This window comes from Cavia porcellus, unplaced genomic scaffold (genome assembly GCF_034190915.1).
Source record: "Cavia porcellus strain 051 isolate PalLab524CR breed Dunkin Hartley unplaced genomic scaffold, mCavPor4.1 scaffold_9, whole genome shotgun sequence".
NCBI classification, from domain to species: domain Eukaryota; kingdom Metazoa; phylum Chordata; class Mammalia; order Rodentia; family Caviidae; genus Cavia; species Cavia porcellus.
In genome coordinates, this window is record NW_026947492.1 from 55,351,891 (window position 1) to 55,366,205 (window position 14,315).

The 14,315-nt window shown below is 39.2% G+C and overlaps 1 protein-coding gene across 1 annotated transcript in view; it reads left to right on the plus strand.

Moving 5' to 3' along the window:
* Gab2 (GRB2 associated binding protein 2) overlaps positions 1 to 14,315 on the plus strand; it is a 187,797-nt gene that overhangs the window by 156,365 nt on the left and 17,117 nt on the right. The window contains exon 3 of the mRNA XM_063256410.1: positions 736 to 976. Coding sequence (XP_063112480.1) covers positions 736 to 976 — 241 coding nt within the window. The remainder of the gene's footprint in view (positions 1 to 735; positions 977 to 14,315) is intronic.

The following is a 14,315-nucleotide window of genomic DNA, read 5'->3' on the forward strand; positions in this document are numbered from 1 at the left end:
TGGACAATCTTAGAGAGCCAGCCCAGTGAATAATACCTTTGGTTTGGGGTGTAGCACTCTAGGCTATTATCTGTCTTTAACACCTCACTTCCTTTCTAACAACAGAGGAGAGTTTAAGATAAAGAGTTAAGAAAAAAAAAACAAACCAGTTGACAGAGTTACAGGGATTGGAGGCCAGCACTGTCCTCACAGAACTTGCAAGTGTAGGCAGGAAGAGTTTGGGTCAAATCTGAAGGGACAGTTCCAGAGACGTTTGTGCTTTCATCAGTAAAGCAATGAGAGACAGACCAGCGCCTCAGTTCGTCCTGTGCTGCCTGTCTAACAGTGTCAGCGTAGCTTTGAGGGAAGCAGTGACTGAAGGAGTGAGGAGGAAGGCTGGGGTGCTCACTACTCCGGAAGCTGACCTTGTCTGAAGCCAAGGTCCCGCTTCTCCATCTTAGGTAGCCAAACCTCCTGGAGTGGAGCAGATCCAGCCCGGGTGCTGAGAAGCAGTGTGGCCTCCGGGTTACTCCAGGAGTAGGACACAGTTACAGAACACCTCTCACTTTGAGCCAGGTGACCCAGAGCTCCCAGCCCTCCCCTGTGGGAGGGCAGAGGCAACAGGTGTGTGGGAGAGAGACAGTACTGCTAGATTAGTACCACTGCTCTGAATGCCTTCTCTACCTCTGACAGCCGCCTTTAGGACCAGAACACCTTTCTTTTTCTATTCACTCGAGTTCTTTCTCCTTTTCACAGACTCCTTGAGAAACATCTCAGCCAGCCATGGCCCACGCTCTTCTCCAGCTGAGTTCAGCAGCTCTAGTCATCACCTGCTCAGAGAACGGAAGACCTCTGCCCCATCGCACTCCAGCCAGCCAACTCTGTTCACATTTGAGCCCCCTGTGTCAAACCACATGCAGCCTGCCTTGTCCACCAGTGCACCTCAGGAGTATCTCTACCTGCACCAGTGCATAAGCCGGAGAACAGAGAATGCAAGGTGGGTGAGTGACCGTTCACAGGGCTCAGTTTTGTCAGCCCCTGGTGTATGCTTTTAAAGACAATCGGGTAAAATAGTGTCTTTTCATGTAAACAAATACGGGTGCAGCGAAGCGTGACTTTTTTTTATGTAACCTTCACATTTTATTGGTATCATCTGTGTTCCTAAGCAATGATTAGATACCACAGAAACCTCTCATCAAAAATTATCCTATAAAAATATTTTGTTTGAGCTTGGCATGGTACACATGTCTGTAATCCCAGCACTTGGGAAGCTAAAGCAAGGGGATTGCCGTGGTTCAAGGCCAGCCTGAACTGCAAAGTGAGAGCCTGTCTCAAAACACACACACAAAAAAGTGTTTGATTTAGAGGTAAAAGGCATTAGGGAATGGAGTTTCAGAATTTCAAAATAACAAAGTCAATTTATCTGTTGGCCTTAAGAAAGTGTAGATATAAAAAATAAATAAAATATTGACCTTTTAGGTAACAATTTTGTAAAAGACTAGCTTTTATTTTGTAGTCTCCTATAATGCCTACATAAAACATATCATCATTCACAAATGATGATTCCCTTTTCTCTGCCTCTCTAGTCCTTAAAAATTATATAAAAATTTTTGTCATCGGATATTTCCAATACCTGACTAAAGTTTTCATGATTAAAGAAAAAAGTGTAGCTATAATCCTTAACATTGTTTAAACAAATCTGTGTCTCACTTTTGCTCTAGAACTGTTATATATGGTAGTTACTATTCATATAGGGCTATTTTGGTTAATTAAAGTGTAACACTAGCTACATTCCAATGTAGCTCTTGGTCTCCTTTGACTGTCATACTGGACAGAACAGATGTGAAACATTTCCATCATCACAGAAAGTTCTAGATTAAGAACTCCCTGCTCTATAATAATGATCTTTGTTCTTATAACTCAAGTAGTTCTCTCACAGATGAAGAACCTGTACCTGTTTTGCTTTTTATTCCCATCATTAGGAGAAATAAGCACACAAAGGCAATAGGCCAGTAGACTTTATCAGAGCCAGCTCCCAATTGCTGCCATAGCCAAGCAGATTACAAATCATCTTCCTAAATTGAGAAATATCTAATTGATGTTATAAAAGTTAAGGCAAATAGAAAATGGCTGTATTAATAAATCAGGCCTATGGAAATACTTTCATAGTTTCTTTTGAACCAGCCACTCACACTGATAGATAACCAATGTAGATAATTTAACTCTTGTTCAATTGTGAAGAAACTAAGGCGTTCAACAAAAAAATGGCAGGTGTAGGATGAAAAATCCAGCTCTTTCAGTTTCTGGTTTTATTCTTTTCTGCCCTCTCCTGTTATAGTGATGCTGTTCTGCATCATTTACCCACATCCCAGAGGCTCCTGACTCAGTCTTAAGACATCCTAAACACCTGCCTTTCTGAAGCAGCAGCATGTTCTTTCCATGTGCGCTTTCTCTAGCTCATCTTCCCCCAGCTTAGACGTGAAGAGCTGAGTTCTAAAAAAGATAGATTGAGTTGGCCTGGATCACTGAACTTGTTGGTTGGCCGACCTGTAAATAGCACTTGATTCTCCTGAACCACAGAACAAGAGAGGCAGCATAATTTAGTGCAGAACATGTTAGTCTTTGGTGTTAGTCATGTTCGGGCTCAACTCGAGATTATTTTCCTTTCTTTGTGATTTTGGGCCACTTAATCTTCTTGACCTTCAATTTTCTTATCTCCAGAGTAGTAATAAATGATTCAAAGCATTACTAATGAATATAAAATGGCAAAACCAACATCATGTGCCTAGAAGTAGATATCCAGCACATGTTACCAATTGTTCTTTGTGAGTCCCCTCCCCTTCTCCTACACGCACGCATGATTACCTGGGAGTAGAAAACATAAGGTCTGAGATTCCTAATTCTAGTCAAAGACTCAGTAGTTAAGATTTGTAATATGAAATATCCATTCATCTTGTAGAAATGCTCTTTCTTTTCTTTTCTTTTTTTTTTTTTTTTTATCAGTACCCGGGATTATGCCGCTAAGCTAAATCCCTAGCCCAGAAATGCTCTTTCTAAGTCAGTGTGCTTAGCCTGGATCCCACGATCTCGCCTTTCTGATGAACACCAGATATGCCAGTGCAGCTCATCTGTAGGTCACACTTGGCAGAAGGCCTTATGTACTATTAACTACTACTCCACTCCCATGCTGAAGTTGAAGCACCAGAGAACAGCTCTGCAAGTGTGTCTGCTGCAGACACACTTAGTGAGCAGCTGGAAACCACCTTCCGTACCCTTCCTCCACTGGAAAACCTCTATTAGTCATCCTAGTTGGAATTAATTTCTAGTGTAAATTACCAGAGCAGGTTCTTATTATCTTTTTCACAGCCTTTGGAACATTCTACCTTTTATTGTACATTTTTATATTAGTATGTAACAACTCTGAAGAGAAGGCTGAGGATACATTATAGGTGTGTAATAGACAGGAATAAATCTGTGTTTAGAGATGATGTAATGGAGGAAGTAGAACATGTAGATAGTTGATAGGCAGCCTTGTTGTTTATGTTTGTCCAATTTGTGTTTTGCTGCATCTTTATTTACACTTACATATATGAAGGAACAAGAGGGTAATGATCAGTATCTAGTGGAGATTTTTAGAGAAAATAAGTTCAATATTGTTTGTAGAATCCTAAGGGGAGGAAGATGGAAAAATAGCTTTTTTAAGTCCAAGAAAGACTACATAGTTCCTGAGAATGGTAGTATTAGTAGTAGAGTAGCTTGCATCATTACTAAACCCACTCTAATAATGATAAACTCTGGATAAAATTTTTTTTAAAACTGAAGGTACTTTGACTCCTGGCACAAAAAAACAAAACAATAACAACAAAAAGAAGTACTTATTACGGTTTATACCTAGATGTCCCAAGTCTTTTAGAAGATAACTGAACTAAGGAGGTATTGTGGAAGACTTGTAATTAGGAGATGGGACCTGGTCAAGGGAGGCAGGCCACTGGGGAAAGGTCTATCTCCAAGTTAACCATAGTTGAGAAAATTCTATACCTAGAAACAGACCAAAATAAGCCCAGGTTTTGGAGCTATTCTACAAAGATTTTTAAATAATTATGTTAGTTTTTTAATCAATGGGTAATGGGTAAGCACATGGTGAATTTTAGGAGAAATACAGAAACTCTGAAAAGCAGTTTATAAATTCCAAGTGCCCTGTGGTGGCAGAACATTTTAGACTGTACCTCTCGATGGCTACAACTGCACAAGCTGAACAAACCCAAAGTAGAAAATGTAAAACTTCTGAAAAGTAAGCAAAAGGAAGGAGATTAGAGAGGAGGAAAGATCTTGGAAGTCACAGAGGTCCATTTTCTGTCTCTTGTTGACTTGCCTCCACAGTGAGGCCTATTGCCAAGCGCCACAGTGGGGCAAGTGGCTGAAATTCTCTGGAAAACCCCATCTTTCTTGGGGTACAGGAGACATAACAGGAGCCCCTTGGTAAGTTCTTTAGGCTGAAGCAAGATGGTACCAGAAAGGAAACTTGGGTCTTTGGGAATCATGGGAAGCCAACAGAAATAGTGAATATCTGCATACCTATAGAGGGCCTTTTCCCCCTTATAAATTCTTATCGTAAATGTAAGTATTGAAAACAAAAATGAAACATTATCAATGACATTTCCACCTAACTTCTTGAGCTGGAGGAACTCTCTTTACCATTTCTTGCCATGCAATTCCCTTAAAAAATTTTTTAAAAAAAATCCCATCTTGTATTTATCTGTAAGTATCTTGAGTTCACCTTCATTTTTGAGAAAGCTATTTATAGTGTATAAAGTTCTGGAGTGAGAGTTCTACTTTCTTTCAAGAAAGATTTGAAAGATGCCATTCTATAATTTTCATTGTTTCTAGGGAAAGATGAGTTATTTTCATTTTTACTCCTTTATGTGTGATATATTCTTTTCTCTGATTTTTCCTTTCTTAAAAAATTGTGATGAACTGTACAATATGAAATTTACCAACTTAACCATTTGTAAGTATGCAGTTTAGTAACTGCATTTATGTGTACAGTCATCTCCAGAGATTGTTTTATTTTAAAACACTCTGTCTCTACCCATTACACACACTCATTTTCATCTTCCCTCAGCTCCTGGGAACTGCCATTCTGTTTCTGCTGTATGAATTGGACTTCTCTAGATGCCCATATAGTAGCAATTATACAGTGAATGTCTCCTCTCTTCTCCCCTCAGTATCAAGGATTGAACCTTGGGTCTTTTTTGCATTGAACTATATCCACAGCTCTTTTTATTTTGAGATAGGGTTTTGCTAAGTTGCCTAGGCTTGTCTGGAATTTGCCATTGTCTTGCCTCAGCCTCTCAGAGTTCTAGGATTACACTAAAACTCCCAGATATGGCCTAGATGTGATGTTGTATTTACCCTATATGGAGCTCACTTACCTTTTTAATCCATATGTTGCTATTTTTTATCCAGTTCAACAAAATTATTACCACTTACACCTTCAATTTTTTTCTGCATCAGTCTGTCTCTGTGCTTCTGAGACTTGTTACACCATTCGATACTGACCCACCAGTCCACTAAATTTGTTCATTTTTTTTTATCTGTTTTCTTCTCTGTTTTCAATCCTAGTAACTGATTTTTTTTTTTAAACAGTGTCTCGTTATGTAGTTCAGGCTAGCCTTGAACTCACTGTGTAGCCCAGGCTGGCTGCAAACTTGCACTGATCCTCCTGCCTTATCCTCTAGAGTGCCTGATTGCAAGTGTGCACCACCACACCCAGCTTGATGATTTTAATTGATATTTCAGTTCCAGGACTCTTTCTTTCCTCATATTCTTTTAAAATAATTTTTTGAGGAGTAATTGAAAAGTGACTAGGGACATATCTATACTGACGAACTGCCATTCCAAATGCTGGCAGTCATGGCTACTGGCACATTTCGATGTGGTTTGCAGCCCAGTTAAGCAACCTGAAGTGCACACAGTAGCCTTGCTTTGAAATAGCCTCTGACATCATCTAGAGACACCCCTAGAGACATGCTATCTTGAGACATGAAACTATTATGTGAATTTGGGCTGTGCTAGGGATCGGAAACCCCTGCATATTCCCATCTCTGGGGAGCCAATACATTCCACTGCACTGGCTAGAGTGGGGGAGTGGTAGCTGCCTCGCAAATCCAGTTTAACATAGAAGAATGATTGACTAAAGCTGACTTGGTGCTCTGTATTGCAAGGTGCAAGTGTTGCATATGAAAGTAATGGAGGGTGCTGCCTTCATGGGCCGGGAGATCAGGGCACTGGGCCCCTGAGACCGAGTGCATGGCAAGCTGCACGCGGACTTGGGCAGTACCAGGACTGAAGACAGATGCCTGCTGCTGGCTGCTGTGGGAGGGAACACCTTGGTTCCCACTACTGCCCTTCCCCTTAGTGAGGGACTTTCCCCTGTGTGTACTCTCATAAAGGGGTCAAGAGGTATAGTGCAGTTCCCACTGCTGTCACCCCCCCCCACATACTCACATCTAAGCATTTGCATCTGTCAGGGCTGGGTATCATAGAAGAGATTCTGTATTTCTTGCCAGTGTCTCTCCTCATGTAACACTGTGCCACTGCCTGGCTAGAAGACAGGTGGTTCAGGCCCCTGCCATTGCTGGTATTGCCAGTGCCCCAGTGGTTGTTGCTAGTTGTAGACATAGCATCAGCTGTGCCTGGGAAACCTCATTGCCCAGTTGGGGCCACCACTCCCATTGTAGGAAAAGCCATACAGCAAATACCCTTCACCCACTGCTGTCTGCACCATACTTGCTCAGCTACCTTGGTGACTCTACTCTTGTGTGACCATAGAGACAGAGGGTCTCTCTGACCCTACCACAGTACACACTGTGCCTAGAGTCATTCATTACAGCCAGAGAAGCATTAGGGAGACTATACTACAATGCCCAGCTGGTTTGAGAACCAGCCTTGCATACTAAACCAACAGTGTAAGACCCATCTTCAGGGGAAGCCATTTACAGAAATGGTAGAGATAACTGGACCTGAAAATCTCAGCATAGGAGCACAAGACATATGAAAAAACAAGGCAACATGACACTTGCAAAGAACACAATAAATCTAGCAACAAAACTCAAAGATGTCAAAGTGGGTTATAATGCCTGGTTAAAAGAATGGCTATTTTCAGAAGCGCAGTAAGATCCAGGGGATGGAATGTTAAATTAGTAAGACAAACCATGATATAAATGAGAAATTCTGCAGAAACAGATTTTGAAAAACAACTTAAAAATATTGGAAATGTAAACTTCAATAGTCAAATAAAAAATAATGGCTGAAAATCTCAACAGACTTAATTAAGTAGTAAAAGACCTGAATGTATCTTGAAGTATAAAAAATGAAGCGAGCACTTAAGACTTTTGGAATACCATTAAGTACATAAATACTTGTATTTTTAGGGTACCCAAAGGTAAAGGTCATAAAAAACCTGTTCAGTAAAATAACTGCAGAAAACTTTCCCTAATTTTGAGACAAATAAGATAATCCCCATACAGCAGGATGATAGGGCCTCAAGTAGACATGACCAGGAAAGATCTTCACTTCAGTATATTATATTCAACTGTCATAATTCTAAATTTTATAGAAGAAAGATGCCATGTCACAATTTATGGTATCTCTGTTACACTAACAGATTTCTCATTAGAAATCCTGGGCCAGAAGGGAATGTGGTGATACAGCCTGAGTCCTGGTGGCAGTGGCGGGGGATACCAACTAAGAATACTATATCCAGCAAAGTTGTCCTTCAGAAATGGAGGAATAAAAGTCTTTGAGGACAAGTAAAAAATAAATAATTGTGACCACCAGACTAGCCTTACAGAAGTTTAAAGGACTTCTAGATCCTAAGCAAAAGAAAACTAACTACCATGATGAAAACATGTGAAAGTGTATGTCCTACTAGAAGATCAGATACACAAAAGAGAAATAGAAAAGAATCAAGGTTTCTTGATACTCAGGCTACGGGTGTAACTCAGTATTAGAATGTCCGCATACCTTGCAAAAGGCCCTGAACCACAAAACAAAACCTTACCAATACAGAAAACTATCAGACTACAAAAGAAAAAATCAAAGAATGTTCAAAACAGTTTTTAAAAATGAACAATATGAGAGCTGAGGATGTAGCTCACTGGTACAGTGCAAGCAGAAAGCCCTGAGTTCAGTTCCTGTACCAAAAAAGAAAAATCAACAACATGAGTAAGTTATTACCCATCAATAATAGCTTTGAGTGTAAGTGGACTGAATTCTATAATTAAAAATACAGGCAGGCTGAATGGTTTAAAACTGAGACACAAAGGCCAGGTGTGACAGTGCATAATTATAATCCCAGCACTCAAGCGGCTGTCAGGAGGACTGCTGAGAGTTTGAGGCCAGCCTGGGTTACAAAAGGAGTTCAAGGCCAGTCTGAACTGCCTGCCTCAAAAAGACACACAAAAAAAACCCCAAGAATATCCTATTTTCAAAACTCACTTCACTAGTAAAGACACACATGAACTAAAACTGAAACCATAGGAAGTGATATTTCAAGTGAATGGAAACCCAAAGTAAGCAGGAATAATTATACTTAATATTTAAGAAAATAGACTTTAAGAAGGTTACTAAAGACTTCTGGGAAGGTGGCAGAGCAGTAACAGCAGAGAAAACAGCTTCCCTGAGAGTCACCATCCAGACGCTGGAATAGAGCATCGTGAGGATGACAAGGAGGAAGGAAGTGGGTTCCCTGGGCCCAGAAAGAACCTGAAGTGTGATTTGAAGCCCACAGAGAGAGGGAAAAAAAAAACTTCAACAAAAACGAAGGCAGTAGCTGGTGGTACCTTTGCCCGAAGCTAGACTCACTGCATGAGAGGAGCTGTCAGAACCTGGGAATGCACAGCACAGTGACGTTGGTCGGGGACCCTAGAGGCCTCTGCAGGGAGAGGTGGCAGTGGAGGGGGGCAGTGGCAGACATGGAAGGCTGCACTGGCTGGGAGTGAGTGCAAGAACTTAGTCCTCCCGTGGGAGAAAGCCATTAGCTGGGAGCCATTTTGGAGTTGGGCCAGATAAGCCCAGAATCAGAACTGTTGCAGGCTTCCTGCAGCAGCTTCTAACTGGGTGCAGACCCATAGAAATTGCTTGGACTTTGGTGAACCCAGTGAGTCTGTTCTCAGGGCAGGCCTGCTAGGATTATCTACTACTACTCCATAAAGCAATAGCTGGCTTACTAGAATGCAATGGCACGATTTGGGACTCTGTCTCCATAGGCTGTCTACTAGTGAACTGAGAGAGAATCCTGAAAGTGGAGTCTATTTTTTGTTTGTTTGTTTTGGTTTCATTTGTTTTTTCTCTTTTTGTGTTTGTTCTGTTTTGTTCAGTTTATTTTTTATTTCTCTTACTCTTTCGTTGTTTTTATGAGTATGAGAGTGGGTCCTATCCTCGTGGATGTGGTTCTGTTTTGTTCTACTTTTTATCTCTTTCACCTCTTTTTTCTTCCAATCTTCTGCACCAGTTTCCCCAATTTGGTGGGACCCATCTTTGTCCTCTAACCTTATTTGTAATCTCTTCCTCTTTTTCCACTTCTCTATTTTCTCCATACTTCATTTTAAATTTAAACCCTGAGGGAAAAATTAACACATTATGGATTTACATATTACATATAATGGTCTGGTTTGTTTTACATTTTGTTTATATAATCACAAATTAGATCATACTGTTAAAAGTTTCAAATTAAGGGTTAGCTCAATTTGTTATTTTAAAAGGCTGTAGTTGATGCTGTTGGTACCACTACAGCCAAAATTGACATAGTTGTTCTAAACAGCTGTTGGCCCTGATAATCCATGACAGAGAGATTAATTAAGGGTCACAGAAAATACTGTGGCACAATACCAAAGAACCAGGGACTAAGACAAATGAACAACAACTTCTCATCACCAACAAACTGAAGAGATAAGATCTTCCAACAGACTTAAAACCCAAAAACTAGCTATACCTGAAAGATACCTCAGAGAAGTAATCATCACCTAAGAGTCCTAAATACCACCAATAAATCAACCCATCATAAGCAACTTACAAGCATCACCCCAGGAATTAACTTAAAAAAAAAAAAAGAAATGAAGAGATACTTAAACAAGATGCAAACCCAGGGGTCAGTGAAGTGGAACAGTCTGAAAACCCCCCACCAGGCTCTCTATGAAGTGGTAACAATAAAGCAGTTGAATGAGGCTCTGGAAAAAATGAAATCAGAAATAATCTCTCAAATAACTACAGAGATTACCAAAATTCACACCAGGCTTAGCATGTTAGAACAGACAAAAAAAAAATAGATGAGCTTAAGCAAATTATGTAAGTACAGCACAGGAAACAAATGGAATCCATAAAGCAGATTCAACCAGATATCCAGGAGAATAAAAACTCCACTGAAAGTATTCAAAGCAGATTAGGCCAATGTGAAGACAGGATCTCAGATACTGAAGACAGGCTAGCAGTTAGCAACTAGGAAAAGAAAGATTTCTCAAAACTAGCAAGGGACCATGAGAAATCAATCCAGCAGCTGCTAGATGAGACAAAGAAGAATAATTTATGATTATTTGGAGTCACTAAACAAATAGGAGATACCACAAATGACATGTAAAACATGTTCACAGACATTGTGACAGACAACTTTCCTGGTAGAGAAAAAGAATTTGACATACAAGTAAGTGAGGCATAGAATTCCAGTTAGCACTAACCAAACAAAATCTACATCCAGGCATATCATGGTCAAGATTCAAAGCTGCTAGGAAAAAGAAACAAATCACCTATAAAGGAACGCCCATCTGAGTCAGAGCTGACTTCTCACCACAAACTCTCAAGTCAAGGAGAGCTTGGCGTGAAGTACTCAAAGTTTTCAAGGAAAACAACTTTCAGCCCAGATTGATGTATCCTGCAAAACTGTCTTTCAGAATTAATGATATCTTTCAGATTGAGATAAGATATTTCCCTGACAAAGAACGTCTGAGGAAATTTATGACCACTGAACCAGCACTCCAAAATGTTCTGAAAGACATTCTAGAAAGAGATAATAAGGACTACAGCTCCATGAACCCCAACAGAAGGAATACACTGGAAAAGACAAACAATTAGAAGAAAAAAAAGGAGGGGGGAGCCAACAACAGAAAAATAACATGACAAGAATAAGTCAATACATATCAGTTTTAACCATCAGTGTTAATGGTCTCAATTCAGTAGTCAAAAGACGCAGACTGGCAGAATGGATCAAGAAGCAAGATTCAACAATATGCCACATACAAGAAACACATTTAATTCAAAAAGTAATTCATAGACTGAAAGTCAACGGATGAAAAACAGTACTCCATGCAACAGGAATCCAGAAAAAAGCAGGAGAAGCTATTCTATTTGCAGAAAAGGTGAATTTCAAGCCAAGACTGATTAAGAGAGAGAAAGATGGTCACTACATCCTCATAAAGCAGGTCACTAATGATTAAGAGATCAACAATGTTAAGTACATATGCACCTAAGGTTGATGCACCCAATTTTATAAAGCAGACACAATTAGAACTAAATGGAAAGTTATGCTCTGATATAATACTGGGAATTCTAATACCCCACTTTCATCAGAGAATGAATCATTCAGACAAAAAGTCAACCAAAAAAAGCAAACTAAACTATATTATAAACGAATGACTTGAGACACTTACAGAACATGTCACCCAACAGCTGTAGAATATACATTCTTTTCATCAGTACATGGAACATTCTCTAGAGTAAACTACATATAAGGCCATCCAAGACAAATCCAGGCTGACTTCAAGCTCGAGGTCCTTCTGCCTCAGCCTCACAGTTGCTGACATGAGCACACATCATCATACCTTGTAAAAGCCTTAGCATATTCTAAAAAAAATTAAAAGCATATCCTGTGTTTTTTCTGATTATAGTGGGAAAAAAACTAGACATCAGTAGAAATTTTAACAACTATACAAATATATAGAAACTGAACAGTATGCTTTTGAATGAACAATGAGCCATCTAAGAAATCAAAAAAATTTCAAACTTTGTTACAAAACTTGTAAAGTACAGCAAAAGCAGCACTAAACAAGATGTTCATTAGATTAAAAACTTTAAAAATCAAAACACTGGGCCCAGAATTTAGCTCAGTGGCCTAAGTACCTGCCTGGCAAGCAAAAAGTCATGAGTTCGATCCCCAGTACCAAACCAAAAAAAATCAAAAGATTACAAATAGCCCAATTTTACATCTCAAATATCTAAGAAAAGTAGAAAAACCAAATGCAAAATTAATAAAAAGGATAAAGATAAAGCTTATTCATCTATAAAAATTATTTTAAAATAGTACATCATGAACATAGAAACAAGAGAACTAAAATAATGATACAAAGCAATATAAAAGAAATGTAGAGATGCTCAGAAGAAAATACTTCTGTGATTTTGTTTGCTCTTGAATGGAAATGTCTTGTGTTACGTTCGTAAGATATGAATGTTAAAATTACAAAAACCTACAAATACTTAGAGTTTCTAAATCATAAATTTTAAAAGAATTTAAAATTCTAAATCATAAATTTTAAAATCAAAGAATTAAAGAAGTATGGAAATATCAGGAAACAAAATACAAGCTTACAACTTAGAAATAAATACAAATAAAAGTGTTTCTGCCATAATACATATTTTTTTCTGAAGAGAAAAAAAAAAAACACCTGGCAAAGATTAAGAAAGAAAAATACAGAGCAACATTCTTTACAAGTACAGATACTGTTGCTATTTTTGTTGTTTCCCCGCCCCCACTGCATCTTTTCTTTGTAGTCCTGCTGACCTCCAGCTCTCAGCTGTCCTATCTCAGGACACCCCCCCTCCCGCAGTGCTGGGATTATAGATGCGTGCTACTGCACCAGCCTGATACTCTTTTTACATTAAAAGGTATTACAGTTAGTGGTGGTGGTGCTTACCAGTGATCCCAGCACTGGCAGCTAAATCACTGCAAGTTTGAGGCTAGCCTAGGCTACATACTGAGTTGAAGGGGGACAAAAGTATTAACAATTGAATCAGCTAAACATGTATGTATGTATGCATGCATGTCTGTCTATATACATATACACACATATTCTGGCTGGCCGGCTTTTGTGAATTAATGTCCTAGGTCAATCCATTTTGCAGCAAATTATAGGATTTTACTCTATAAAACACTGTCTGCTCTCATATTGGGAAGCTAAAATAAGCTAACATAAATTTAGAATAATGATTAATGAAGGTTCTGAACGATGTTGCAGAAGTGGATAAAGGGAGGCTATATTTGGTCAATGTATGCCATAAGCATGTGTGGAACTGTCACACTGAACCTCATTCACATACACAATAATGTGTTAATAAAAATAAATTAAAAGATGCAGCTTTCCACATTTCTATGCATATTGGTTGTGTAGACTAATGGCTTTCATTCTGGCAGATTTGTTCATGCACACCACACTTTAATCATTCCTCCTCATCCCTCTCCTTACTCCTCCAACCCTTCCCTCGGTTCACATTTGGGAGGGATTTCAGTGTGTATAATGTATTTTGACCATATTCATGCCCCATGTTACATCCTCCCTTCTTCCATTTCTCTGGTATAATGACAGGAATAATTTAAAAAGAACATCAGCCCTTCAAGCCAGGCATGAGGGCACAGGCCTGTAATCCCAGCACTCGGGAGGCTAAGACAGGAGGATCACTGCAAGGTCAAGACCAGCCTGGGTGCCACACTGAGTTCAAGGCCAGCCTGAACTACACAGGAAAACCCTGTCTCAAGAATATCAGCTCTTCATATCATGCCACTCAAGAATTAGATGTATCAAAAGTCCAAAAAAAAAAAAAAAGAATTAAATGTATCAGAGACCTAAGTAAAAAATCTAATACTATGAAACTCCTAGAAGGAAACATTTCTGCTGGACATGGTGGTATATCTTGTAATCCCAGCATTTTGGAGGCTGAGCAGAATAAATGCCAGCTCCAGACCAGCCTGAGGTACTTAGACCCTGACTCAAAAAAGGAGAAGGGGAAGAAGAAAGAGGAAGAGGAGAAAAAGAGACCCAAGGGGGAGAGGGGAAGAGGAGAGCAAAAGCATTTCTGGCCTTGGGGTAATCAAAATTTTTATGTAGACACAGCAGGAATCATAGAAGAAAAAAATTAAGTACTTTTGTCAAAATTAAAACTTTCGTTCTTCAAAATACCTTATTAAGAAAACCAAATGGCAAATCACAGAATGTGAGAAAATATTGAAAACATGTATCTGAAGATTTATTTCTAGAGTACATAAAGAAGTTTTATACCCAGTAAGAAAAGCA